This window comes from Heliangelus exortis, chromosome 1 (assembly GCF_036169615.1).
Source record: "Heliangelus exortis chromosome 1, bHelExo1.hap1, whole genome shotgun sequence".
In the NCBI taxonomy this organism is placed as follows: Eukaryota; Metazoa; Chordata; class Aves; order Apodiformes; family Trochilidae; genus Heliangelus; species Heliangelus exortis.
Window position 1 is genome coordinate 193,273,374 of NC_092422.1, and position 27,614 is coordinate 193,300,987.

General features: G+C 42.0%; 2 protein-coding genes across 4 annotated transcripts; one reads left to right on the forward strand and one right to left on the reverse strand.

Moving 5' to 3' along the window:
• Positions 1–7,249, reverse strand: ATP5F1C (ATP synthase F1 subunit gamma). Of its 2 annotated transcripts, XM_071734186.1 has the most exons (10): positions 7,124–7,249; positions 6,340–6,374; positions 5,229–5,360; positions 4,471–4,675; positions 3,869–4,012; positions 3,490–3,554; positions 2,695–2,850; positions 1,527–1,623; positions 660–697; positions 1–139 (listed from the first exon to the last, which is right to left on the reverse strand). In XM_071734186.1, the coding sequence occupies exons 1-9, from the start codon at positions 7,165–7,167 to the stop codon at positions 691–693; spliced, it is 885 nt and encodes a 294-aa protein (XP_071590287.1). In that variant the 5' UTR covers positions 7,168–7,249; the 3' UTR covers positions 1–139; positions 660–690. The 2 variants fall into 2 exon arrangements, with proteins under 2 accessions (XP_071590287.1, XP_071590288.1); XM_071734187.1 differs by lacking the exon at positions 660–697.
• KIN (Kin17 DNA and RNA binding protein) lies at positions 7,245–25,380 on the forward strand. 2 transcript variants are annotated; one of them, XM_071734185.1, is made up of 13 exons: positions 7,245–7,477; positions 9,773–9,867; positions 10,744–10,787; positions 10,910–11,032; positions 11,977–12,158; positions 13,536–13,584; positions 13,925–13,982; positions 17,610–17,733; positions 18,219–18,269; positions 19,602–19,670; positions 20,701–20,800; positions 22,879–22,979; positions 24,417–25,380. In XM_071734185.1, exons 1-13 carry the CDS (start codon positions 7,364–7,366, stop codon positions 24,477–24,479), a joined length of 1,173 nt encoding a protein of 390 aa, XP_071590286.1. In that variant the 5' UTR covers positions 7,245–7,363; the 3' UTR covers positions 24,480–25,380. The 2 variants fall into 2 exon arrangements, with proteins under 2 accessions (XP_071590286.1, XP_071590284.1); XM_071734183.1 differs by having other exon boundaries at positions 7,255–7,477; positions 17,613–17,733.
• Positions 25,381–27,614: the final 2,234 nt, after the last annotated feature.

Consider the following 27,614-nt stretch of genomic DNA (forward strand, 5'->3'; position numbering starts at 1 on the left):
TTTTGTTTCATCAAGTTGGTTTATTTTAAGAATTTACAGATTTCTGGGGCTTTGCCCCTTCTTCACAAAATAACCAAACAGTCTTGTTAACACAGACACAGGCAGGTTAAACCACGTGCTCAGAAAAGCTCTTCTTCACCTGTAAGGAAAAGTGAGCAAATTAAAACCCTTTTACTTATTTAAAATTTTATCTCCTCTAATCTGAATACTTCCACCCATTAATCTTCCTTACCCCTCCCCCCTCTGAACTCTATCAAGTATATTTTTCCTTAAACTTTTAAATTTTGAATATGCTTATTTTGCTACCAAAAACTGTTTGGGTACAAAAGCTTATATACAGGCATTTGTAAATCACTGCATAAGGTCAAGGCACTATGAAAAAATTAAAACTGATTGCAAATAAGTCGTATCACCCAGAAAAAAACCATTAAAAATCACATCAAATGTGAACATATGCTATTGTGAACTATTTTGCTTACAATTACTGGCACTTCAGAATTTTTTGTTCACACAGATTCAAACTAACAACAGGCAGTTTCCCAGCTCTTTGGGAAGAGAAGGTGTCTGACCAACACCTTCTGAACTTCCTCAGTTGGCTTTAAGATTTTCTGTGTTAATTCATTTAAAAATATCATCTAATTTCTATTTTGTAACTTTACCTCTTGGGTTTGGCTGAACTGCTTTTTCCGATTAATCCCTGGTTATGGTGTTATGAGAAAAAACAAAACAAGCAGGTTAAGAAGCAACTCATGCAAATTCAGGCAAAACAATGCACGTATTTCTGACCACAAATGTATTGTGAGGAGCACAATACAGCATGTAACACCCATCTGGTGTATTCCTGGTGGTTTGTAAACACAGAGGATATTAACACATGGATTTGCATCTGAGTATAGACCAATTTTTTAGCTGTGTAATGTAATACATGAGCTACATGCAGTTACAACTTGTGGTCTAAGCCCACACGCTTTTAACCTGCAGTACACACCTTCCCCACACTTCTTTCTCAGGAAAATAAGCAAAATACAAAGTAAAATACACATTGAGTAGCAACAGACTCTGGAAATTCCCTCCTTCTGTCAGCCCCACCCAAAATCCCAGCTTCTGAACACCACCACAGGTTAATTTTTCCAGAAGAGTTCAAGTCACCTGAGTTGCTCCCTGACACCCAACACTATTGGGCTTTTGAACAGAGTAGGAGAAGAGAGGTAAAAGAGAGGAAGGGGAAAATCCACTCAATGACAAAAAAGAGGAAACCCCCCCCCCATCTGCTCAGGCAAAGATGTGTGTGTTGAGGCTAAAGCTCTGCACCACCAGCTTTTTATCTGGCCAAGAAAAAACCTGCAGAACTTCATACTTGTTAGTAGAGACACACAAGCTGAAAAACTTGGAAGTCATGCCATGGATTGCCTTCCCTTTGGTTTTAGGACCTACATGCCCCAGCTGTCCCTATTTAGCTTGACTGAAGCAGGCCAGACAAGCAATGCATGATTTTGAAACAGCTCCAGTTCCATGTTTGTACTCACAGAGCAGCAGCACCAGAGATGATCTCAATGAGCTCCTTGGTAATGACGGCTTGACGGGTACGGTTGAAGGTCAAGGTCAATTTGTCAATCATCTCAGCTAGAAAAAAGCATTAGGGTTGGAATTTAAATACAGAACTCTTCAGATAAAGAGAAGCTGTATGAACAGAACACCAAACGGTCTTGCAGAGCCATTCAAGCAATCAAGAGGCTCATGTAGGGGAAAACCAGGAAAGTGTGATAACATTACTGGTAGACAACACAGAAACCTGGTAATTTTGCTTGAGGTGTCAGAGTTAAACATCTGAAGAACAGCTGGCAGACCAGTGGATACCATGTGTGAGATCACTTACTTAACATAACCCAAGCATGAACTCTTTGCTTTCAAATTAGATTTCAGTGTCAATAACTACTTCAGTAGTACACCTCAGTAACCTTCAAGTCACTGCTATTCTGGTAAACAGGACAAGAGGTTCTCAATATTTTTTTTCTTCACCTTTTTTTAAAATTGGAGAAGGCATCACCTCTTTCTCTCAAGGCAAGGCAGTCAGCAGAGCAACACCTCCAGTGAGCCCAACCACATCAGCTGCACTCAGCCACCAGTATTCTTTGTGCAGCACTCCTTGCCATGTTGCATTAAACACTGCTGACTGTCTCCCATTAACACCAACTACATCCTCTCTGCACTGCACTCTGACACCTTCCAAGAGTACTTGTATATTCTCAACTTGCTGCACAAGAAGTAGTTAAGTAATAATGGTTTCAGTTTCCTCACCTTTAACTTGGTGCAGTACCAGTTACATTGGGCTCAAAAGAAGGTACAAGTTTATAAAATTTCTGGAAATCCTGAGACCATGAGAAAAGTGTGAAGAAATTTTTCATCATTAGGAAATTAGTTTAAGCAACTTAATATTTGTTAAAAGAATCTGTTTATTTCATTTCTGGTCTTGTTTCTCATATACCTTGACAGAAATCCCTCTTGCCAGGGACTAAATAAGATGTTCAGAAAAGAATCTTGGTTGCACTGGCCCAAAATAACAGCCTCCAACTATGATTAAGAGAGAAACCAGCTCACTTCTTATCATTTTGGAGGCAAAGAATTACAAAAAGGAAGCTCAGTACTTTCATGCTAAAAAACTGAAATCCTGGGAAGCCCACAGGGTAGACTTACAAGCATTTTTGCTAGCGTTGTCCATAGCAGTCATCCTAGCACTCTGCTCACTGGTGGTGGATTCCTTCAGGGAATAGTACAGAATATTTGCTAGTGTAAATTCCTGGTAGTTTCTCAGCACATCAGCATCAATATCATCATAGATACTTAGGCTTTCTGCAAATTATGAAAGAGTGGACTTAGGAGACATCCAAGATACAGTGCTTCTAGCCAAACAATACAATGCCATGCAGGAGAGTACTAGGCTAGCCCATTTCTCTACTTAAGGCAGCATGGAGGGATTATCTCAATGTACTAGTTTATATTCAGAACAGAACTTTAAGAAGCACAGAAATTAAGTATTTTATGTGTTTTCATTAAATTTAATACCAGAAAAATCAGATTCTGACCAAGGCCAAATACATTACTATGTTATGTTTAGTTACAGAAACATTATGGGGTATTTTTTTCTTGAGTAGGGCAAACTCACTCCCTATCCAAGCTGTTCCGTGCTGAAAACACTGGAACTGACAGAGTGTTGCATATGTTTAGTTCTTGCTTGAGAGAAAATCTCAAATCAAAATTAGTACAACCATTCTTTTTAAGCTCCTTGCTCCACAGCAACTTAGTAAGTCAGCCTTGGACTGCTAAAATAAATCAATCCATTAAACTTATCCTCCATGCACCACAAGATTTTTTAATACCCCATTCCCATGTTCAGAGTACATTTGTGTTTGTGATTTATCACTGTGCTTTTTTTTTTAATCACTTGTGATTTATCACTGTGCTTCACAGATGGCATAGTTCACTACTTACCAGAACCAGCAACTGTTTCAAAGGAGTAGATTGGTTTTTCATCAGTCTTGTAGGAGATGACAGACCTGCACAAACACAGCAGAACGAGCTCTTCAATTCTCCTAACTCAAAATTGAATGCTTGAAATCAGATTAGAACAACTTCTGGTCTTCTAGCTCCTCAGTTCTACAATAATCCTGATGAAGAGATCTCAGACACTATGTGGATGTAACAACTGACTTTAACAGCACCCACTCTACAACTAAAAAGAGAATTCCAACCACAGCTATTAAAAAACCCCACAAATCCAACAAGTTACAGTCAGTTTTCACATGACTTCCATCAGGCCAACAAGCTGTCTCAGGCCTATTTTTAGAGTGCAGTTTCAGTTTAATCTTACCTGAAACGATTGTAGATGACAGAACCTTCATCAAATTCATACCCAGAGTTTAACAACTCTAAGGCAATGATAGAAGCATCCCCAAAGCTTGGAGGTCTCCGTCCCACTTCTTTGAATGTCACCAGGAAATAATTGCCATGTGTCCTGCAGTAACATCAAGTCTGCATTAGAACAAATGGGTGTTCTAAAGCACAATTATATGGCACCAAGAGGCACCAAGTTCCATTAATTTACTGCTGTTCAGAACTAAGTATTTTATTTAATTAGGGTTTGAGGTAAATTTTGCCTTTTTTTTTTTTTTTTTTTTTTTCCCCCCCAATTAAGTTATGCTAGTATCATAATAAACACACATGTGTAGCTTGTGTTCCCAGCTTTGGGACTTTTATTCCAAAAATATAATAATGCTATGCAGCAGTTTTACATATGTCCAGATGATCAAAAGCCACCTCAGCATATCTGCAGATTTTTTTTTTTTTAAGGAACTTGAATTTAGCAGTCCCATTAAATGCAATTGCCTGCAAATGCCCAACAGCTTTCTGGGCAGTCCAGAAATTTCTCCACAGAAAACAACCAAAACCACCAAACCAAATCCTTCTTTTTACCTCTGAAGCAGACCTCTGATCTTGTCACCTACTCCAACCACCATGACTTCTTTCCCTGCATTTTTGAGGTTGGTAATCTCGTTCTTCAAGGTTTTAGCAATTGATGTATGGATAGCACCACACAGACCTCTGTCAGAGGACACGCCAATAAGGAGATGCCTCTTCTTGTCCTCAGATGGCTTTACTTCTGCTTTCTCATAGAGAGCTAAGAAAATCCAGATGGGTAAGTTAGTCAAGGGTACCAGGAAGCAAATATCTGATATTAAAATATCTCTGACTTATTCTCACTTAAATAATTTCTAAAGGGGTTCCAAATCACATCAGATGAAAGTTATCTCCCTCACAACCATTCAAATTTGCACATTATCTGACCAGAAGTGACAAGGAAACAATTCAAAGCCAGCCACATCTCTCCATGGGGGTATTACACAGCAGATATGACACAATTCCATAAAAAGACAGAATCAGGCCAGAAACTCAGAGCTGTGGTGCTTTGATGACTAACAAAGCCAACCATGCAACCACACAAAGTCAAAAAAATAACCAGAAATTATGATGAATTTCATATCAGATCTCCTAAAAATAGCTATCCATAAGCCACCCATAAGGAATACTCAAGGTGACAGTGGCCTGGGGATACAAATTGTTTTGAAAAAATATCTATGAAAAGGATAAAGAAGCCTCTAGGCATTTTATCACCACCATGAAAGTCTTCCTCTTCTGTTCCCACACCACACTGTTCAAGCCTCTCCTCTCACCCAGTGCTCCCGTTCCATAGATTCTTGCTGGCTTCAGCTCCCTCTCAGCTCTTGCATATTTTGCTGCAGAAACCATCTTCATGGACTTTGTAATCTTCTGAATGTTCTTGATGGACTTCAAACGCCTGGTAACTACAAGGTTAATAGTTGAAGGTCACAGGATGTACTGGGCATCTTGACATCAAAACCAAGGGATAAAGTGCTAGCAAGACCCACCCAAAGAGTTCCCCAAAGGAGAAAAAAATACACAAACAATCAATGCACAAATAAATTTCATAGCAGGCAAGCCCTTACTGTTTATAGTAAGAAAGCAGTAACAGCAGTTATCTGGTTAACCCAAATGCATCTTTATAATAGGTATGTTTTTTCCCTCAAACGTAACATTCACATAATACTTAGCCTAATGTACAATCCATTTACTATTCCCTTTCCTTCCACTTCCACCTGCTTCACAAATATAACACTTGAGCCATATTGTCATCTTTTCCCAGACAGGGAGAAAAAAAGCCCTAAAATGACCCAATACTCTAATGAGACAGAATAAGCCTCCTGCTGTTTAAACTATGGCAAAATGACTTATAAAAATGATGATGCAGAAAGAAAGCAAAACAGGTGTCCTATAGACAAGTGCAATGCCAAGGCAATATCCCTGTACAACAACCTACAAGGAACAGCTTAAAGAAGCATTACCAAAGTGAAACTCCTCAGTCATCCCTTTTTTCTTATCAGTGTTGGATAAACACACAAGAAAATAAAAATAACAGGGAAAAGAGGTAATTCTTAAAGGTGAAGTAAAATCTGGTTTTGCACAAACGACAAATGCACTTTAAAAAAGGTTTGACTACATCTACACCTTGCTGAAATGACATCTAAATTAGGGCTAAAACCACTTTAAGCAATGTCTTTTCTGAAAGGCACTTGTTTAATAGAAGTAGTGCTGGAGCCTCATGACGTTACGTGTTACGCTGTGTTTTGGTGCATCACAAGCAGTTTATCCAAGCTGCTATCCAGCCAGTTAACCAAAATTATATTTATATTATATATATATTTAAACACATGGCTTTCCTGCAACACTTTTGCTCTCTCAAAAGCAAAGAAGCCCAGTACTTACTGTCTTTTAGAGTTGCCATATTCCTGACTTGGCCCCTGTAAACAAACACAGGAGTGATTAGGACAAGTCACGAGTTGTCCAGCAATCCAGCCCATGCCAAGAGCTGTGCTTTCACAGGGATGAAAACATAAGAACTGCCATTTCTCGTAAGGCATCTGTAGTAGGAATAAGCCACTCTAAACCATGCATTGCATGCAGATTTTCTTCCTTTCTCCTTATCTCCCGTGACACGGCATTATCTCGTGTATTACCCGCTGCCTCGGACCGCTCCTCGGAGTGAAGGAGACAGCAGGGCACCACAACTCCCCCCAAACCCAACTGTCTTTAAAAAAAACAAACAATCCAAACGAAGCAGAGGAGGCTACATCATTTCCCTACAAGAGCAGAGTCTCCTTGCACCGCTCGTCATCTCCGAAACTGCCTTTTTTTTTTTCAATTTTTCCTTCACTTTCCCTGCCTCGTCCATTCGCACCCCCCACTCCCCCAGTTCCCTCCGAGCTCCCATCCCCCACCCGCCGACCCTCGGCCGGGAGACGGGACCCTCCATTCCCGGCAGGTCACAACCCCCGGGGATGCCCTCAAGCTTCACCATCACCGCTTCCCCAACCACATCGGAGCCCTCAGCACCTCAGGGGCCGGCACAGCCGCACGGCCGAGGGGAGCGTCACCCCCCTCCACCTCCCCAGCCCCTCGGAGCCGCCCCGACACCCCCTCCCCAGCGGGAGGCATCCCTAAATCCCCACAGAACCCTTCCCGGGCTCCCACACCCCCCCTGCTCCCTTACCATTGCGGTTGATAAAGCGCAACGACAGCACCCCGGGAGAACATGGCGACACCTCCACCTCAGCCCTGTTGAAGGTCAGGGTGCCCGTATCGCGCCTGCGCCCAGCCGGGCCCGGAGGTTGGGAAACTGCTTCCGAGGCGCAGAGAGGGAAACACCTCCGGTTCGGGAGGAGTTGAGGGAGGAGGGAGGGGGTCGTGGTGGTGTTGGAGACTTTGGGTCGGTACCGCCGCCGCCATCGCCATGGGGAAGTCGGATTTCCTCAGCCCGAAGGCTATCGCCAACCGCATCAAGTCGAAGGGGCTGCAGAAGCTGCGCTGGTACTGCCAGATGTGCCAGAAGCAATGCCGCGATGAGGTGAGCCCGTCCCGCAGCGCAGTTTCGGCCCTCTGTGAAGGGGCACGGGGGGGAATTCGGAGCTCCTTATGGGGAATCCCAGTCCCCTGGAGGGATGTGGGGCTCCTGGAGAGCAGATCCCTGCGGTTTGGGTGCTCAGTCCTCCTGTGGGGGCTGCGGTCTCCCCTGTAAACCTTCCCAGTGCCATTGGGCGCCGGGAGGCTGCGATCGTCCCTGGGGGATCCCCTGATTTCTTTGTGGGAGCTGCAGTGTGGGGGGTATGGGACCTCATCACCTTCTTACAGACTTGCTCAGTCTCTTTGTGGAAGGGTACAGGGTTCATTCCCCTTGTTAGTGTTCCCGGTCTCCGTGTGGGTGCTCTGATCTCGTCAGGGGGGTGTGATCCGTCCCGGGTCCATCCTGGCCTCACTTGCTGGCAGCACAGGCAACCCCCACGATGTTTAGGGGAGCACTGGAGACGGCCCTGATTCTCCTTTGGGGAGTCCTCAGTCCCTCTTGTATAGATCGGTGTCCCCTGGGGAGGATCTGGAGGGTTTCCAGTTGCGAGGTGATCTTTGTGTGATCCTCCAGTCCCCCATGGGTGAAGTCTTCATCCAGTTTGGAGGAAGTGTGTTGAGTCTGATCCATCTTTGGGGATGTTTAGTACCCCACAGAGTGTCTGATGTGAGCTTGGGGTGAGAGGGAAGATGGTGTGGCCCCTACTCCCCCAGGAGGGTGACTCCTTCATACACACCTTGAGAGGTTTGATGGGGTTAAGAATTGGGTGACTCCCATTAGCCTGAGACGGGAGGGTAGCCATGGTTTCCCTTGGGGATGCACTTCTGGAGCACTGTGAGATCTCTTTTCAAAGAGTCATAGAATTATAAAATGGTCTGTGTGGAAAGGGACCCTTTCTGGCTATCTAGGGACATCTTCAACTTGGTCAGGTTGCTCATAGTCCCATCCAACCTGACCTGGAGTGTTTGCAGGGCATCTGCTGCCTCTCTGGGCAACCTGTGCCAGTGTTTCACCACCCTCTGTGTAAAAAATCCCTTCCTTATTTCTAGTCTAAATCTCCCCTCTTTTTGTTTAAAACTGTCATCCCTTTGCTCTATCACAACTGGCCTTGTTAAAAAGTCTGTTCCTATCTTTCTTATAAGACCCCTTTCAGTAATGAAAGGCACAATCAGGTTTCCCCAGAATCTTCTCTTCTCCAGACTGAACAACCCCAACTCTCTCAGCTTTTTCTCATAGCAGAGGTGCTGCAGCCCTCTCATTATCATTGTGGCCTCCTCTGGACCCACTACAACAGCTCCATGTCTTTCCTGTACTGAAAATTCCATCCTTCTGATTTCTGGCTTTCTTCCCTTCTTCTCCTGTTATGAAGACATACTTTTTTTTTTTTTTTTCCTTTCTTTTCTTTTTCCACTTGTCTGTTCACTTGGATCCAGATACCTGTGGGATGTGAGCATCATCTCCTCCCTGTTTTCCACCAGTACCAGAAGTACCTCCACTTCAGTCTAACTGTGCTTTTAGTTTTTCATTCTTCATGGATAGTCTCTTCAATGTCCCTTAGAGAAGGGAAGTAAAACATCCCATGGTTGTGTGATTGTCTCATTCTTCAGCTGTTTCTTCCCTCCTCTTCCTTGCACTCAAGAAACATAAATCCTGTTCTCTTCCCAGTGACCACAAGCAAAAAAACTGTAGTGCTTTACAATGTGATCTTTTTGTAAGGGGTGTGTGTGTGTGTGTGTGTGTGTGTGTGTGTGTGTGTGTGTGTGAGGCTCCCATGGAATGAAATTTGCTGTAGATATAATCATATTGTAATGAAAAAAAAAAAAAAGAAAGAAAAAAGAAAAAAAGAAAAAAAAATAAGATGAGGTCACAGCAGAGGTGGCCAGGCTATCACAGGTCATAACCTGAGTGCTCCCAGGACACCATCCCCTCCTCACACACATTTGACATCAATGCTTGTCAGGCAGGAGCCAGCAGGTTATTTCCAGTGCTCTCACACGAGCACCTGGATGGGTCCTGCGTGGCCCCTTTTTTGTCCCATTCCACAGGGGACAAAAAGGAGTGGCTGGAATGTCCTGTCTCATAGGCCCTCTCACTACCTTTGCCTTGGGAAGGGTTTTGTTCTTGGCTTGCTGAGTCAGGAGGAACAACCACCATGGTGTTGACTGTGGCTGAGTGAAGATGATTTCTGTGGAGCCTCTGGGAAATATCACTTTTAAAACATAATTTTTAGTAGTCTCCAGCCCTGTGAGTGTTGCAAACTGAGACAAAGATGACAAAATATTTATTTTTATTTTGTAGAACGGCTTCAAATGTCATTGCATGTCTGAGTCCCACCAGAGGCAATTGCTGCTGGCTTCTGAAAATCCTCAGCAATTCATGGATTACTTTTCTGAGTGAGTTTGCTTCATATTCTTACCCTGATCTTCCTTCCTGTGTCACATTTGCACAGCCATACCTCTCAGGCCCAGTCATGTCCCATTGAAGACACTCCATGCTGATACATTTTTGTGTCAGCTCTTTTTTTTTTTTTTTTTTTGTGGCAATTTGAAAAGTCGGGTGATGTCCCTTTCAAACACATGGAAGAGGTTTCAGGGAGCTGTGACATTTCATCAGGTTTTGGCAGTTTCATCCCATGCCTGAGTCCCTTTTTAAGTTGCTCTGTGTTACAAAGTGCTGCCACACAGGTGGAGCTACAAAGAGCTGAAAAAAAAACATTACAGAAAGAGGACGAGTCAGGAGTGTGACTAACATCCCTCAGTGGCCCCCAGTCCTTTGTGCAGCTGACCTACATGACAGCTGGGCTGACTGGAGCTGTCTGCAGAGAGGTTTTATACTCCATCTGATTTTATACTCCAGCCCTTGAATGAGCAGTGAGATGAGTGATCAATCTGCCCCACCTCCCCCTGCTGCCCTTTGTCCTGCCCTGTGTTTTGTGTCAGTCAGCCCGGGGTTGATACCTGGTAATGAAACACCAGCAATTAGTGTGAAGTGTTTAGAATTTTTCTCTTTCCATTCTATCCCTTTGAAAGGGTATCACCCTTTGGAAGGTTTAATTTCTCTGTGCAGGTGCCACGTTGGGTTTCTTCACGTGTGCACACTGTGTTTAATGCCCTTTCACTGAAAAAGGGAGTGTTTGAATTTCATCATGTTCAGTTCAGATGACTTATTTTTACACTGCAGTTATTTCATTGCTAATGACAATTAAAAATTACTTTGTAATAATAAAAAGTTTTACTTAAATACTTTCTTTTTTTTTTTTTTTCCCTGAGGGAATTCCGAAATGATTTCCTAGAGCTGCTCAGGAGGCGATTTGGTAAATATTTTACTTTTGGTTGGCTTGTTTTTAATGTCTTTCATTAGTTCAGTGCAAGAAGTTTTGGTTTCTTTCTCCTGGGTCCCAGGTTTATCTTTAATAATAATAGTTCTGTATTACAGGAACAAAGAGGGTCCACAATAATATTGTGTACAATGAATATATCAGTCATCGAGAGCACATCCACATGAATGCCACACAGTGGGAGACACTGACTGATTTTACTAAGTGGCTGGGGAGAGAAGGTAAATGCAGTTTTAAGATTAAAAAAATTTAAAAATGCAGTTTTAAGATTCTTGGGTAATTGCTTTGCTGATAAGTGATCAGTAAATGTTTATGTTAGTTCTCCCATTCCCTTCCTTTCTTCCCCTCCTGTATATATATATATATATATATATATATATATATATAACAACAGCTGTCCAAAGATGTTTCTGAACTAACCATTAGGAATTTGCTTATGGAAAATATCAGAAGTCTGGGATAAATGCAACAGGAGGTATTGTTAACTTCTAAATCTACTTCCAGCAGTTTCCCTTTAAAAATGAAAAACTGGGATGGAACATTTCTTATGGCTACCAAATACCTTCAGTATTTAAAGTGACAAGAAATTAAGCTCTCATTTTCATTCCTGGCTTAGGGAAAGTGTTAAAGCTCGAGATCTGAAGTTTTGTGGGAGAAAGAGAGACTGAATGGCACCTTGGTGTGACAGAAAGTTTTCTTTAGTCTGATTGCCTGGGTACTACAGGACAGGTTCATGAGTTGCATGATGTTTGAAAGGTCACTCTAATGAGAGTTATTAACAATACCCTAGCATTCTAAAGTTTCTCTTCAAAATGATGGTATTTGTGTTTTTTTTATATATATATGTTAGATACCTGTTTTCTTCCTTGTTAAAACAGTGGGATGGAAACATTTTCTTCAATAAGGAAAGTGTTATAAAATGCTCCATCCACTTTGTTATATCCTCCTGCTTATTTCCAAACAATGGAACTGTCCAGCTGAAGGGCTGAAATACAAAACTCAAGATAATACAAAGTCAATTTTGCCAGGTCAATAAGGGGTGCATTGTTTCTTGTGAAGTATCTGCACTGTGTAATGTGGCAACTGTGAAAAAGATCTTGATGTTTTCTTTGTCCCTTGCTTGTCTTTGTATTAATCTTACCTTTATCTTGTGTTAACTGTTTAGGTCTTTGCAAGGTTGATGAGACTCCAAAAGGCTGGTATATTCAATATATTGATAGGGACCCTGAGACTATTCGCAGGCAGCAAGAACAAGAGAGAAAAAAGAAACAAGACCTTGATGATGAAGAAAAAACTGCAAAATTCATCGAACAACAAGTTAGAAGAGGTTTGGAGGGGAAAGAATTGGTGAGGAAAATTGCATTGTTTGTCAACCTTCAGCTCAGAAGTGAATGGTGAATTTGTCATTGCTGGGATCCTTGCACTGGTATTTCCTTGGCAGGCAGTTAGGACATGTTGAGTAATTTCCATGCCTCAAGTTACAAAGTTGGTCACCAGTTCAAACTGAGGAACAGAGGGCATCCTTGGCTGCAGTACTGTTCTTTTCTAAGCCATGAGGAATAGTCCTCTCCCAGACACTTCTGACAGCAGCCTTGACTGACTTTTTTTCTGTTGAAATTGCAGTTTGCTACATTTCCTTAACTAGCCAGCTTGCCAGTGGTTTTGACATAGCTTCTCTATGGAATCATGGTTTAAAAAAATAAAGGAAGCAGAAGTTTCAGCTCCTTTTAGATTTGATGTGGTTTTGAAATCCAGTAGAATGGTTTCCTCTGGCCCTAGTGTCTGATCCTGACCATTTCAGACTGTGATTTAGAATGTTTTCCATGCTTGAATCACATCAGGTCTCCTCTGTTCTGAATTTTCTTTTATACAGTTGTCTTAGATTCCAACCTGCTCTGGAGGAAAACTTGCTGTTACTTTGTACCTGTTTTACTTGAGTACTAAAGTAACAATAATTACTCCCCTTCAAGTGATTAGGGATTTAAAATTCATTCTTGAATTTAAGAAGGGAGAGTAAACAATGCAGAAACAAGCATGACTGTGTCTTTATTATGGTATTTCACAACTTTTAAGGCTGCAAATAACAAGCACAGAGGGGAAGCTGAGATAAATAATTAGGGGGAGCTGGGAGAATCAAATCCACTTAATGAAAAGTTATATTTTGGTAGTGCTGGTGTGGCATTTGGGATCTGTTTATTTGGCATAATTCCATGAATTCCATACATATCATTGCCTGGAACTGGAACCTCCCATTTGATCCAGGCTATTGATAGGTACATTTAAATCCTGTTGTAGACAGTTGTCTTCTCCTTAATTTAAAACTAATTGAAATTTAACTGGTCTGATCCTTCACTGTTAGAAATTTGGAAAGGCTCCAAAATTTCCTTCTTTATCAGTCTGTCCAGAAACCAGTCTAATCATGCTGGTTCAAATATGGAAAACTGCTGCAATAAACCCACTTTCCTTTCATTCTGGAGTCAGGCAAGTTCAGACAGCATCTCTGTAGAGAGTGTTAATTAGAGAATTTTGCACAGAAGCCTGTAATGAGATAATGTTTTCAGTTTGTAATCTTCTTATGAATCAAGCCAGGTTGAATATTACAGTGACTTGTAATAATCTCACACAAGTCTGTAAAGCTGAGCTAATCAACAATCTCAAAAAAAATGATATCTTGGCTCAGTTTTCTGTTTGACTCTAAAAATGTGTTTTGTGTTCTTTTGGCAGGAAAAGCCAGTCTATACTGAACTGAACAGAGAAAATGAAGAAGAAAAAGGTATCCAGATTTTGATATATGTCATCTTCTAGAACCTACTAAAGCTGATTTTGTGATTAAAACAACCTGAGCACTGAGGCTTGCTTGGTGCTTCACAAAGTGCTTTGAGATGACTTATAAACAGCACTAGAATATGGAAATATAGATTATTCTTTGTTATAATGTTTAAAAGTAATTTATTTAAAAAACTGAACTAAAGCATAGATTAGTAAATATATTTCAAATTTTTATTTCAAATATATTTCAAATATTTTCCATTCGCAGATTTTTAAGATTTTAACATCCTTCAATGCAGTTCTATTTAAAGATAGAAAGAGAGTAATGTCTTTTTATTTTTTAGTTGCATTTAATTTAAACAAAGGAGCAAGCACTTCAATAGCAGCATCTTCTAAAACAAGGTGAGAAAAGAATTGAAGGGCAACCTTTCCTGTTGCAAAGTGCTTATATGACAATGATGTTTGTATGGACAGGAAGATGTTTCTTGTCCTGAAGTATTGGGACTCTGATATCTCATCCAGTCCTGTGGTTCAGGAGGGGATGTGAGGTGGCCTCATGGTTCCTTTTATATTTATAGTGGATGAATGGGTTTATCTTAAATGTGTGCTGCAAGGAGCCTTCTTGAATTCACAGTGGTTCATGGCAGATGCCCATAACATAACAAATGGTTACAGGTTCCCCAAAGATTGTGTTATGTGAAAGGGTGGGTGAGGGATCAATGGAAAGCATTTGAAGGGAATGCCATCCAGTCCCAGCAGCCCTCTGGGAATGGGTATTCATGACTACTTAATTTTGGTTCCTAAGTTGTTCAGTTGTGTTGTCTAATTGGAGGCCAGGCTTTCTCTGAGCATCATTTAAGAAGCTGAATCTACCTGATGTAAAACTTCCTAAAGCTCATGAATTGTCATAAACCCACTAGCAATGTAGGACAAAAGGGATCAATAATGCAAACAGTACTGACCCACAGAATCTGTGAAACTGGTGAGCAGTACATCTTTTCATGTGAGGCAATATTGTAATTAAATGTAGTGCAGGTAAAATGAAAGCTTTCCTCTCCTCACAAGCTCAGCCCTTAAATGAGGAATCTGATGGGAGATATGCCAGGCAGAAAATGAGACAATAAAGTAGTTCTTTGCCATAATTGGTACAGGTTTCAGGCTTTGACAAAAATCTTGTAAATTATCCCTGAGCATTGAGCTGTGCTCAAGATGAGTCTGAAACTTAATGCAGACACTTGAATGGTTTCAGTGAGGAATACTTAATATGCTTGTTAAAATTTGGCTGAATGTGAAACCATATATCAAGTAGTGTAAGTTTTTCATAACGTGTGAGAGATACTTGTCTGTAAACTCTGTAATGGTGGTGTAAAAGAAAAATTAGGATACCCAGTTCCCAGTAAAGTAACAAGATAATGGTTTATATGTTGTGGGTGATAGAGGAGTCACTTCAGAGTCATATTTGGAGACTGCTTCCCTGGGTCAGTGTAAAGGTGTGATCTGCAGCTGTGAGATGTGTTGGCTCTTACTGAGGTTCAGTTGAGTTAGACCTGGTGTCCAGCACCCCAGCACAGTCTGCAGTTGGACCTACTGACCAGAAACCTGGTACTGGTATTTCCTGAGCAGGGGGAAGAAAAAGGACCAGGAGAGAGTAGGTAATAACTGGTGGATTATTGAGGGCATGGGGATACTGGTGGTTTGGTACAGAGATAGGTTTGGAGCCTTGCTGAGAAAGGGAGTGAGAGGGGAGGTGAACCTTCCCTTGAACATCTGGGAGGCTGACATGAAGGTAGGAGTCACCACTGCCACTGTAGGGATGGCTTCTGATGCTAGCTGCCCTTGAGCAAACTGGGAACCCTGGGCTTATTTTTTTCCCTCAAGAATTTACTCCTCAAATCCCTGCTTAACTCATTCAGTGGACAAGATTGGAGTTACTTCTAATGAAGGAATGAGCAGAAGCTACTGTCAAGGTTGCAGTGTCCTGTCTGCAGGACTGCAAATCTACCAGTGTAGAGTCCTGTCTGCACACTGATCAACCTCTGCTGGACACAGTTAAGATCTCCACAGCCCTATAATCCCAAGGGAAGATCATTCAAAACGTGTTTGCTCTGGTGGTTAGGATCTTGTCTTTAATTTCACAGGAAAATGTGGTCATGGCAAGTTTGTACCAGTTGCTCTCATGCTGGTATGGACATTTAACATAAAGGATTATTTTTCTCCCTGGTGTTTCCTCTCTTAGCTAATATATTTGTACAGTTTTAGCCTCTCAGTCTTCACTGTGCTGCACCAGCAGGCCTGCATGCTGCTGGCCTCATCTCCCCCTTCCCCTGATCCACTGAATATCCCTTCCTTGTCCTCATTCCAATTGCAGCTCATTCTGAACAGGGAAGCTGATCAAGTTTGTGCATGCTGCAAATGAAACATCACCATGGCTAATACAAGGCACTAATGCTTGCCCATCTTGATGAGTCCTAGGAGAGCATCTGACTCTTGCCTGTCTGGTCCACACTGATAGCTGTGTCACCTCTGATCATAGCCAGACCCCTTTCTGCTTTTTTTGTTCTTAAAGAGCTCCCAGTAGATAAAAGATAATTGCAATCAGCTTTTCCAAAGTACATGAGCTTGCATGATGTGCTGCTGATTTTTGCCCTTTTTTAAAACATGTTTTTCAAGATAAACCAGTCCCTCGTGGTGGCCAGTTCTTTTTTGTGTCCTCCATGTTGATGACACACCCAGACAATGTTAGTAGTTGTTGTTGATCTCACACTTTGTCCTGGGGTCCATAGTAAATATCATAGAATCATCAAATTATTTGGGTTGGAAGGGACCTTAAAGATCATCTAATTCCAATCCCCCTGCCATGGGCAGGGACACATCCTGCTAGCCCAGGTTGCTCCAAGCCCCATCCTACCTGGCCTTGAATATGTTAAATAAGATTTGTCATTCTATTGACACCCAGGAATCCATTAGTGGCCTTGCAGCTTGATGTGTTTTCCTTTCTAAATGTAGTCACAGCAGTGGTTATGCTTTAATTGTATATTATAAGATTTTAAGTGCTTGCCATTGGATGTGTGATCTAATGTGCCATTTCTTCCAGTATTGTGCTGTGGGTGTTATTCAGTCTTCCTCTGCAACACAATTATTTTCCTCTTAATTTTGGTTCTACTGCCTTTCTTTCTTGTCATTTCCATTACTTACCTTCCCTTCTAATATAGTGCATGTCCTCACCACAGGCAGAATATGTTTTTGTTGGAGGCCACACTAATTTTGTTGTAGGCCACAGATATGTTGTAAGGACACACTAATCTTACCTTACCTCACAGCAGCCTTCATCTTTCCAGGTGGGAGAACACCTAGATTATTTTTACCAGCATTCAAATGCCTTTTATAAAAATGCCTTAGCTCAAGCTACCTTTAGGCAGCTCTCACTTAACCTGATATTCCCTGCTCCCTGAGATGTAACTTCCTGTGCTGATTGCTCTTTTCTTTCATAAATCATAGACTGCCTTTTTCAAATATTACTGTGAAGATTGTGGGTTTTTTCCTGGGTGTGGAGCCCTTTTCTGCAGATTCCCATGTGTTTTCTCCCTCTGATAGGTTGAGTATCTGGAAGGATTTCTAGACATCTGCCATGTTTGAGAGCTGCTCTGTCCAGGTGGCTTCTCTAAAGCCACAAGTTTGTCCTTCCAAATTTTAAAACCTTACTTGCAGGCCGGGTTTTGTCTTCTCCATTGAACTCAGGTCCCCAGTCAACTCTTTGCTTTTGCCCTGATGAACTCATCCTTAGCTTGGCTTCATTCTGCTGGACTGCTAGCAGCAAACATCAGTGGACCTGGAGTTTACACCTCAAGGAGATAATTTTTAGCAGTCCTAGAGGAGGAGGAGGAGTGCAGGGTCTGAAAGGTGACTGAAATTTACACAACTGAAACTAAATAGGTCACCAGGCCTTTTTGCACAACCAGCTCTTCAAATGCATCTTGGTAGAGGAGGCAATTTAAGGTCTGCTGTGAAAACCCCATCTTACTTTTCCAGCAGTGTCCTTGGACCGAATGCACTGAAGATGGTGGAAGGGGCAGTTAAAAGAAAAGAACCAGCTCATAGCTCTGGTCAGTCCAAAGAGAAAAAGAAGAAATCTGCACTGGATGAGATTATGGAGGTAATGATCATGCAGGATCTGTCTCTTTAAAACCCCATGCCTATGGCTATGTCCACTCTGCCAGGGCTTCCCCTTGAAGTGAACTCAGACCATGTGGAATTCAGACTTTTATATCTTATCAGGCAAAATGGTTTCACTTCCCCATTAAAACTGTTTTCTGCTGCTCATCTGCCTCTTAACCAGACGACTGACATGTTGGAAGTAAAGGAATACAGATTTTGGAAGAGAAGAAAAGGTGTAGAAACACTTGACAAAACCAGATATAAGCCTCCATCATTTTTTCATGGATTCCTGGATCTCCTCAGATTGCTTTTTATGCAGCAAGCACACACTGACTTACCCATATGTAGTTTTGGGATTTTTTTTTTGTTTTTTTAATTGCCTGCTTGATGTGGGCCTGGAGAATTGGTTCAGCTTTTCAAAGGCATGGGAAAGCTGCAGGGAAAGGATGAAGTAAGTGGTGATTATTTGTTGTTGTTCTGTAGCTGGAAGAGGAGAAGAAAAGAACATCTCGAAGAGACTACTGGCTGCAGCCTGTAAGTGTCTTAAAAATTACAAGCAATTCTAAAGCCTCTGTTGATTTGTGTAAAGATGCAATTGCCAGGAAGCTGAACATGAGCCAGCAGTGTGCCCAGGTAGCCAAGAAGGCCAATGGCATCCTGGCCTGGATCAGGAACAGCGTGGCCAGCAGGTCCAGGGAAGTGATTCTGCCCCTGTGCTCAGCTCTGGTGAGGCCACAGCTTGAGTCCTGTGTCCAGTTCTGGGCCCCTCAGCTCAGGAAGGAGATTGAGGTGCTGGAGCAGGTCCAAAGGAGGCAACTGGGCTGGTGAAGGGATCCAGCACAGATCCTATGAGGAGAGGCTGAGGGAGCTGGGGGTGTTCAGCCTGGAGAAGAGGAGACTCAGAGGAGACCTCATCACTCTCTCCAACTCCCTGAAAGGAGGTTGGAGCCAGGGGGGGGTTGGGCTCTTTTCCCAGGCAACTCTCAGCAAGACAAGAGGGCACAAGAGGTCTCAAGTTGTGCCAGGGGAGGTTTAGGTTGGACATTAGAAAGAATTTCTTTCTGGAGAGGGTGATCAGCCATTGGAATGGGCTGCCCAGGGAAGGGGTGGATTCTCCATCCCTGGAGATATTTCCAAAGAGCCTGGATGTGGCACTCAGTGCCATGGGCTGGGAACTGCAGCGGGAGTGGATCAAGGGTTGGACTTGATGATCTCTGAGGTCCCTTCCAACCCAGCCAATTCTATGATTCTATGATTCTATGAAAAGCAGATTCCAAACACAGATTCACTCTTTATTTTCCAAGGTGCCAAATATGTAATATTACAGTACCTGGGATGAATTACTTTTCTGGTTGAGCATGACTTACAGTCCAAAGCATTGTATGGCTCAGATGGGGTGGGATTCTCTAATTAAAGATTTGATTCTGTGAGTCTACAGAGAATGTTTAAATTGTGAGGTCAACTACAGCCCTTTTCTTTCTCATAGTTGTAGTTGGCATACACAGAGATGTAAAAGTCAACATAAGCCTTTGATCTGGAGACCATCTACTTCTACTTACTGACTAGATCTCTAGCTCAAGAAGTTCTGCCCTTGACCCATTATAGTCTGTCACGTTATATCCTGAATTCAAGTATAACAGTACTTGTAAAACAATCAAACAAACAGTGTTGAGATACTATTTTGAGACAGTAATTTGAGGACAAAGATAAATTCCTGAATGCTGAGTCTTTCCTGTTGGTTCTTCATGGGCTGTACTGTATAGTGAGTGGTAGAGCAAGCTAAACAGCAGTTAGTTTAGATTGTGTAGGTGTATTTTAGCAATTTATTCTTTTTTTTTTTTTTTTTCCTCCTTTCAAATCTTCCAGGAAATCATTGTAAAAATTATAACAAAAAAGCTGGGAGAGAAGTATCACAAGAAGAAAGCAGTTGTTAAGGTAAGGTGTGCAAGTGGGAGCACATGGTATTGGTTGGGCTTTGCTGGCATCAGATGGTTTCTGAAGTTTTGTTTCATTGTGCAAGCTGTTCAGCCTTAATTTAACACTGGTAGGGGCTGAAACATCACCTGAACTTCTCCAGGACTTACTCTGGGCTGGGAGTGAATCTCTGCATTGGTTTAGTGGCATTTACTCAGAGATTCTTTCTTAAAAACTTTTTTTGTCTTGCACCATGGCAAAAAGCCACTTTGTCAATGTGACACAGCCAAGAGCAGTGCAGTTGTATTTTAATATCTCAGTTGAGTCAGTTTTGCACTGGTGCTGAAGCACGAGGCTGCCTTTGAACAAGATCCCAGTTGTGTACAAAATAATGAAGCCCCAGGCCTTGCTCTGTTGCTCAGAAGTGTTTTCTTTTAGCCAGTGCCAGTGAAATGATGTTGCACTCAGTGGTCCCCAGCTCAATGCTCTGTGGCAAAAGTGCCAAAGGTGACACCTGGGTGTGTTTTGTGTGATAGATGAGAATACACAGAGCTCAGAGTCACAGCTGGTTTGGGTAGGCACAGGTAGGAGGGTTTAGGAGTTCTGAATATGAGAGGTGAACCGTGGTTTATACAAGGTGCAAAAATAATCAGGGACAGTTGACCTCACTGAGAGGTGGTATCCCAGTTGTCACTGTGTGGCTTCCAGCCAGCTTAACCTCCCTTGGGGGAAAGGAGACTAATTTATTCTTCAGCTTTGAGAGGAGGATTAAGATAGCTGACCCAAAGACTGACAAAATCTTTAGCCAAGGCCATCAAATTTAAGGGTCCACTAGATCTGGCATCAGTGTTCAAGAGGAGTCCTTTTAATCAGGCCTTCACTTCAGGATGGAATTAATCAGCAATTTGGGAATGCTGGATGACTTTAGGAGTTATCTTGGAAGGCCTTGCTACTTCTGACAATGGTAGAAGCACAGACTTAGTCCTTTTGTTAACTTTGAAATTAATATTTAAATATTTTTTTTCTCATTTGGCTCTGCATTTCCCAACAGGAAGTGATTGACAAATATACAGCTGTGGTGAAGATGATTGATTCTGGAGACAAACTGAAGCTTGATCAGACACATCTGGAGACTGTAATACCTGCACCAGGTACAGCTGTTCTCTTTGGTTTTCAGCTTAGCTGTCACTCCAAATCTTATATTTCAGTTCTTTTAAACTATAAGTCATCTACTTCAGAGTTCCAGCACAAGAGTAATCTTGGGATGGCATTTTGTGAGCTGCTCTGATCATTTAACAAATATCCTCCCATTACTTTCTAGGAAATTCTTTCATTGCTTCTGCTTTGGGTCTTCACACTTAGATTTTTTTTCTGAGAAGACAGAAGTGCTTTAGAAAACAGTTCTTCTGATGAGATGAAAACATCTGTTCAGCTGCCAGGAAGCATCTCAGGGAGCTCTACAGAGCTCTTGGCCACACTTATCCTGGATCTCCCCTCTAAAGTCATGCCTCATAGCTGTGAGCACTTGGCAAAGCACCTCCTCTCCTCTTTGGCATTTCTTTGGCTGGAACATGCTAGTGAGGCAATGTTTGTGTACAGCATGTGACAGTATTTCAGGGAATGATCAGATCAGGAAGCAGAACACTGTCAGCACACAGGGAAACAGGATGTAGGATTTCAGGATTCACAGGTTCTTCAGCAGACCTGATGTGTTTGCATTTCTGCAGCAGATGGAGAACTGGTTGGTGGTGTCAGGAGTGCTCTTCAGCATAGTGGTACTTGATAGGTGAGCTCTGCCCAGCCTTACAGTAGGGTTGGTGCCAAACCTGTCAGTGTTCAAGAGGCATTTGAACATGCTTTAAGTTTTGGTCAGTGCTGAATTGGTCAGGCAGTTCAAATAAATTGTTATGGGTTCCTTCCAAGTGAAATAGTATATCCTTCCTCTTTCTTTGTTTCTTCTCTCTGTTTCCTCTCTCTCTCTCTCTGTTTCCTCTCTCTCTCTCTGTTTCCTCTCTCTCTCTCTGTTTCCTCTCTCTCTCTCTGTTTCCTCTCTCTCTCTCTGTTTCCTCTCTCTCTGTCTCTGTGCTTCCTCTCTGTCTCTGTGCTTCCTCTCTGTCTCTGTGTTTCCTCTCTGTCTCTGTGTTTCCTCTCTCTGTCTCTGTGTTTCCTCTCTCTGTCTCTGTGTTTCCTCTCTCTGTCTCTGTGTTTCCTCTCTCTGTCTCTGTGTTTCCTCTCTCTGTCTCTGTGTTTCCTCTCTCTCTGTCTCTGTGTTTCCTCTGTCTCTGTGTTTCCTCTCTGTCTCTGTTTCCTCTCTCTGTCTCTGTGTTTCCTCTCTGTCTCTGTGTTTCCTCTCTGTCTCTGTGTTTCCTCTCTGTCTCTGTGTTTCCTCTCTGTCTCTGTGTTTCCTCTCTGTCTCTGTGTTTCCTCTCTGTCTCTGTGTTTCCTCTCTGTCTCTGTTTCCTCTCTGTCTCTGTGTTTCCTCTCTGTCTCTGTGTTTCCTCTCTGTCTCTGTGTTTCCTCTCTGTCTCTGTGTTTCCTCTCTGTCTCTGTGTTTCCTCTGTCTCTGTGTTTCCTCTCTGTCTCTGTGTTTCCTCTCTGTCTCTGTGTTTCCTCTCTGTCTCTGTGTTTCCTCTCTGTCTCTGTGTTTCCTCTCTGTCTCTGTGTTTCCTCTCTGTCTCTGTGTTTCCTCTCTGTCTCTGTGTTTCCTCTCTGTCTCTGTGTTTCCTCTCTGTCTCTGTGTTTCCTCTCTGTCTCTGTGTTTCCTCTCTGTCTCTGTGTTTCCTCTCTGTCTCTGTGTTTCCTCTCTGTCTCTGTGTTTCCTCTCTGTCTCTGTGTTTCCTCTCTGTCTCTGTGTTTCCTCTCTGTCTCTGTGTTTCCTCTCTCTCTCTGTGTTTCCTCTCTCTCTGTGTTTCCTCTCTCTCTCTGTTTCCTCTCTCTCTCTCTGTTTCCTCTCTCTGTTTCCTCTCTCTCTCTCTGTTTCCTCTCTCTCTCTCTCTCTGTTTCCTTTCTCTCTCTCTCTCTCTGTTTCCTCTCTCTCTCTCCGTTTCCTCTCTCTCTCTTCTCTTTTCCTTTCTGCTTTGGAAATGGGCAGGCTCTAAGTCTTGGCTGGGTGCTACTTGCTGAAGCTGCTGGGAGAAACCTTCTCTCCTTCAGCTGAGAGTGGAACTGAACACACCACCATCAAAAGAAATTGTGAATCTTGTTGTGTAACTGTTTTCCTACTTTTCAGGCAAGAAAGTGATGGTATTGAATGGTGGATACAGAGGAAATGAAGGCATCTTGGAATCCATCAATGAAAAGAAGTTTTCAGCAACAATAATCATTGACTCTGTAAGTGTCAAACACTGTAAGGTATAGTTTGTGTCAAGCATTTTTCATCCGTGTAGCAGAGAGCTTTTAAATAGGGGGATGGTATCATTCATCCTGTCTTACAGGTGGGATTTATGGTGTGCAAAATGCTGTGGTCACCCTTTACCTATTCCCAGCCACTAGAAAAACAGCCACAGTTCCCACTGCAGACTAATGCTCTGCTGTTTGCTTTTACAAAGATGTCAGGATGCTTAATTTGTCAAGTTTTGAACTTGAAAGAGAGTTAAAAAATGTTCTGTTTGTTTATTTTGAACATGGCTGTTGTGCTATTTTGTAGGAAGGTTAAAAAATACAAAACATGCAAGGAGGTGAATTTTCTCCTGCCTTTTTCAAACTGAACGTGGGGCTCTTTGTGCTTACTTGTTGTCTGGTTTATGGTTGTTCTTTTGTTTTGGGATTTGATTTCTTTTTATTAGGTATTGCCTTTCTCTGGGCTTAAATTGGGCCATGTTGTGGTGTCTGTTTTTTGTCTCTACTTCTTTGTTCTCCTCTGAAAAACTAATCTTTAAATTCATTGATGAGGCAGAGAGGCTATTGGCCCAAAGTTTTGTGAACACATCTGGCAGGAGAGAGACCCTGTTGGGATCCCTCCCAAAGGGGGGGCCTCAGAAATTCAGCCCATGCTGGATTCAGGAGAATTTGCTTAAGAAGTGAATGTGCAGATGTCCCAAACCACAGAAGGAGCTTTGAGTGGATCTGAGGATCACAACAATGTTGGTGTTGGAAAGCAAGGGCAGTTTTTCTCTAGTTCTGCTGCTTTTGGATGTTAAAATTTCCCTCTTCTGCATAAACTGTGAGTCTAAAAATGGGTGAAATTAGTGAAGTCTGAGAATTTTCTTACTGACTGTAGGGTGAGTAGGATTTTTATATATGTTTGTATTCAAAATTAAATATTTATACACTTAAAAGTTCACAGTGAATTAATTAAAACCATCTGCTTATCTTACCCCAAGTTTGCAAGGACCTTAACTAATGCAGAAAGTGTCCTGAAAGTGAAAAAATTCTGGAACAGCATTGAGGCCCTGTCACATCCTCTGGGCAGGTTGAAAATAATGAAACAGAAACCATTGTGTCATGGGCAAATCCCAAACCTGCAAATTTTTAAATTCCTTTTTAAATTTATTACTTTTTTTTTTTTATTCTACTCTGCATCCCCTCAACAGCCTCCTGTAGTTACATGTGGCTTAAACAAAAATTCATTGTGCTTTTGCTGGGTGAAAAACACCAAAACCACCACATTCCTCTCATCTCCAGTGCCGTTCACTTTGGGTGTGCCTCTTGAAAAAGGTCTAAATGTGGCAAGATTCCATGTGTTTAAACTGCCTATTAGGAATTTAACAAGCAAATCAGTTTATATTTTCATTTTTTTTTCTTCTCTCCTCCTGTGCTGTTTTTCAGGGACCTTTAAAAGGACGCCGAGTTGAAGATATTCAGTACGAAGACATTTCCAAACTTGCTTGAGTGCATCAGAGAAGATTTTGGTTCCCAAAAAGATCTTTCTGGCTTCTTGGAGGCAGACACAAGACTCTACCATGTCAGGGTTTTAACTGTGTGTGTATGTATTTATAATGTATATAGAAATTAACCACAAACAAACTGGATTTATTTAAAGATCTCTATGAATTTGTTACATAAAATGTTTGTGGAAGTCTTATCAGTGGAAATATTTTGTCTGATTCTGTATCAAAGTTGTGTTACAGCACTTGGTTCAATTTTCCTTCCGTAAAACACATCAGGTAACTGCAAGCTGGAGTATTTTATTTATGAAGTAGATTATCAGTTCTGTAAGAGTGAGAATTACCTACAAAGAGCTGCTCAAGGGCAGGCAGAGTGGGTCAGAGCCAGAGGAGTTTAAAGAACACTCAGTCTGCAGCCAGAATTGAGCATTGGCTGCAGGAACAAGGGAAGGGATTAAGATAATAGCAGGAAGGTACCAGTGCTGCAAGGGATTATTTTCCTGGATGTTGCAGGAATGATCTGGTTTTTTAAGTGCTGTCACCAAGTTATTTTTGGTTAGCACATCAGTGATGGTAGAATGAGAGTCATCACACCTCCAGCATCTTGTTTGTCAGGGTTCTTAATTGTACTGATGTGCCATTTATCTTCCTGTGGGCTCTGAGATGGATGTTACCTGGGGGGTTTCTAGGACACAACCAGCTTGTATGCATATAGGAGCTGGTGCCTCTCTTTGAGGTTTCCAGAGCCTTTTCCTTTGTTCATGCTTCCATTGTTGCTCTGCTACATGAGTAACATTACTTGTGCTAAATGATGTAACATTACTTTTAAATTTTTTTTTTAAAATGTCACATTTTTACAGTTTTTTATTTCTAAGGCAGTTAAAGAATAAACAAACATTTCTGAAGTGAGTGTATTTCTTTTTCGTGCCTTTTAAATGAATGAGCTGTCTGTTGGTTTTTATCCACCCAGGAGCTCAGTTAAATGTCCAGCTGGAGAACTGCCTCATTTGTGTAAAGGATTATTAAATCATCCCAGAAAAAGTACAAACCATTCCCTGAGGGTCCAGTCTGCCCCTGGCCAGGTTGGCCCAGAGAAAGACAGCAAAGGTGGGGAAGGGTTTAGTGCACAAGCTTCATGATGAGAATCTGAGGGAACTGCAGTTATTCAGTCTGGAGAAAAGGAGGCTGAGGGGAGACCTTCTACCTCTGTACAGCTGCCTGGAAGGAAATGGATTCAGGTTGCACCAGGGGAGGTATATATTAGATATTAAAGGAAACTTCTTATCTGAAAGGGTTATTAAACACTGAAAGGGGCTGCACAGGGAGGTGTTTGAATCTCCCATCTCTGGAGGTGTTTAAGAGAAGTGTAGGTATGGTGCTGAGGGACTTGGTTCCAGCACTGGAGTTGGTAGATTTAATGACTGTGATTCTGGGTGTCTTTGGGACCTAAAAGAAGGACAACCAATACCCCCTTGTGCCCCTCAGAGGAGAGGATTGTGCACAGCAGTTATGTTGCAGTTTAAAAGTTCAAGGTCACTTGAGGCAAAAGTCACTGTTCTTGAGCCCTTGCCTGACTGTTCTTTCTTGTTCTTTCACTGTTGCTTCTTGGTTTGTGGTTTCCAGGGGAGCCCTGCAGGAAATCTGAAAGGTTCAGTGAGGCAGCTGCTGTCTAAAGGAGCCTGAAATGACCTCACACAGGACATGAAATGGCTTTCAGATCTCTGCTGTAAATTCAAGGCAGAGTTGAGCAGTAAAGCAGTATTGAAAAAAAAAGGAGCATTAGGAGGAAGAGGAATGGAGACATAAGACATTTCAGCTTGTCTGAAAATTCATGATCTGTGCAGCCTGGATGGTGTAAACAGCTCTGCCCTTTCTCAAAGAACTGGTACTGAGTGAGAAGAGTGTAGGACAGGGGTGAGGATAAGAGAAGGGACAGAACAGCTTCTGTATCACTGATAGTAATTACACTTCATATTCCAGAGCCTGAAAAATTAGACTGAATATAACAGACATGTTAAATTACAAACTGTGTGGGGACCAGAGAGTGATTATTCACTGCTTGTGTTCACACACAAGGAAGGAAACAAACAGTGGAATTACTGATTTGGGGATTTAAAAACACACTCACTGGGTTTTTTCTCCCCATCCAGGGCCCAGTGAAACCAGGAACTCTGCTGGAGGATGGTGTGGAGGCCAATGCTTATTTAATAAATTAATTCAAAGAAGTAATGAATGGTTTGTAGGGAAGTTGCTTACACTTCCATGAGGTACTCTAAAGAGGCATTTTAAACAATTTAGTCCTCTCACACCAGGGCTCACAAAACACTGTTGTACCTCTCACACTGTGGGTACATGGAAGATGATGAACAAGCCTCTGCTTCATCAGTTTTGGAAAATAAAGCTCAGAATGGCAAATAAATAACCTGAGTCCCCCTCCTAGATTAGGATTAGGATTAGGGCTGCTGAGAAGAAACTCTGCAGCACTTTTTTCCTAAGGTTGCCTGAAAACAGATTATAAGATCTGGCTCTAGATACATACAGATGTGTATTTATTTCACTACTGCTCTCAGTTATTGTTGAATATGCCTGCGGAGTAAAGCATCTTTTGGGAGCTAATCCCACTGAAAATGATGGGGTTTTTTTATAGTGATGGTGATTTCTATATAGTCTGAATTGTTGCTGTTTTTCCCAGATTTGTATCAGGGTGTGAACTCCACTCTGATGTTGACATTTTTATAAAACATAGGCTGGAGGATATCTCAGCCTCATCTAAATAATTTTCCTTCAATGTGGCAGCATCAGGTATTTCAAGGACATTCCTCATCACAGGTTAACCCATCCTTAATAAGAGCCTGGACACCCCTTGTGATACCCATTCTGGAGACCATATTTCTTTTCTGTTAAATTTCCCTTACATCTAATGCATGTCCTCCTGGCAAGGCTTCAAACCCCCTGATTTTTTGCCCAGTAGTGCATGAACTTTTATTTTCCCTCACTCAGGGAAAGCAAAAGTGTAAGTATAAAATCTGGCTGTGTCTCTTATCCTCAGTCCAGGTCTCCTATGAAATGTATATTACAAAACAGTTGACATTTTTAATGGAGTTTTCTATCCTTCAAATCAGACACAGCAAGTGCAAGA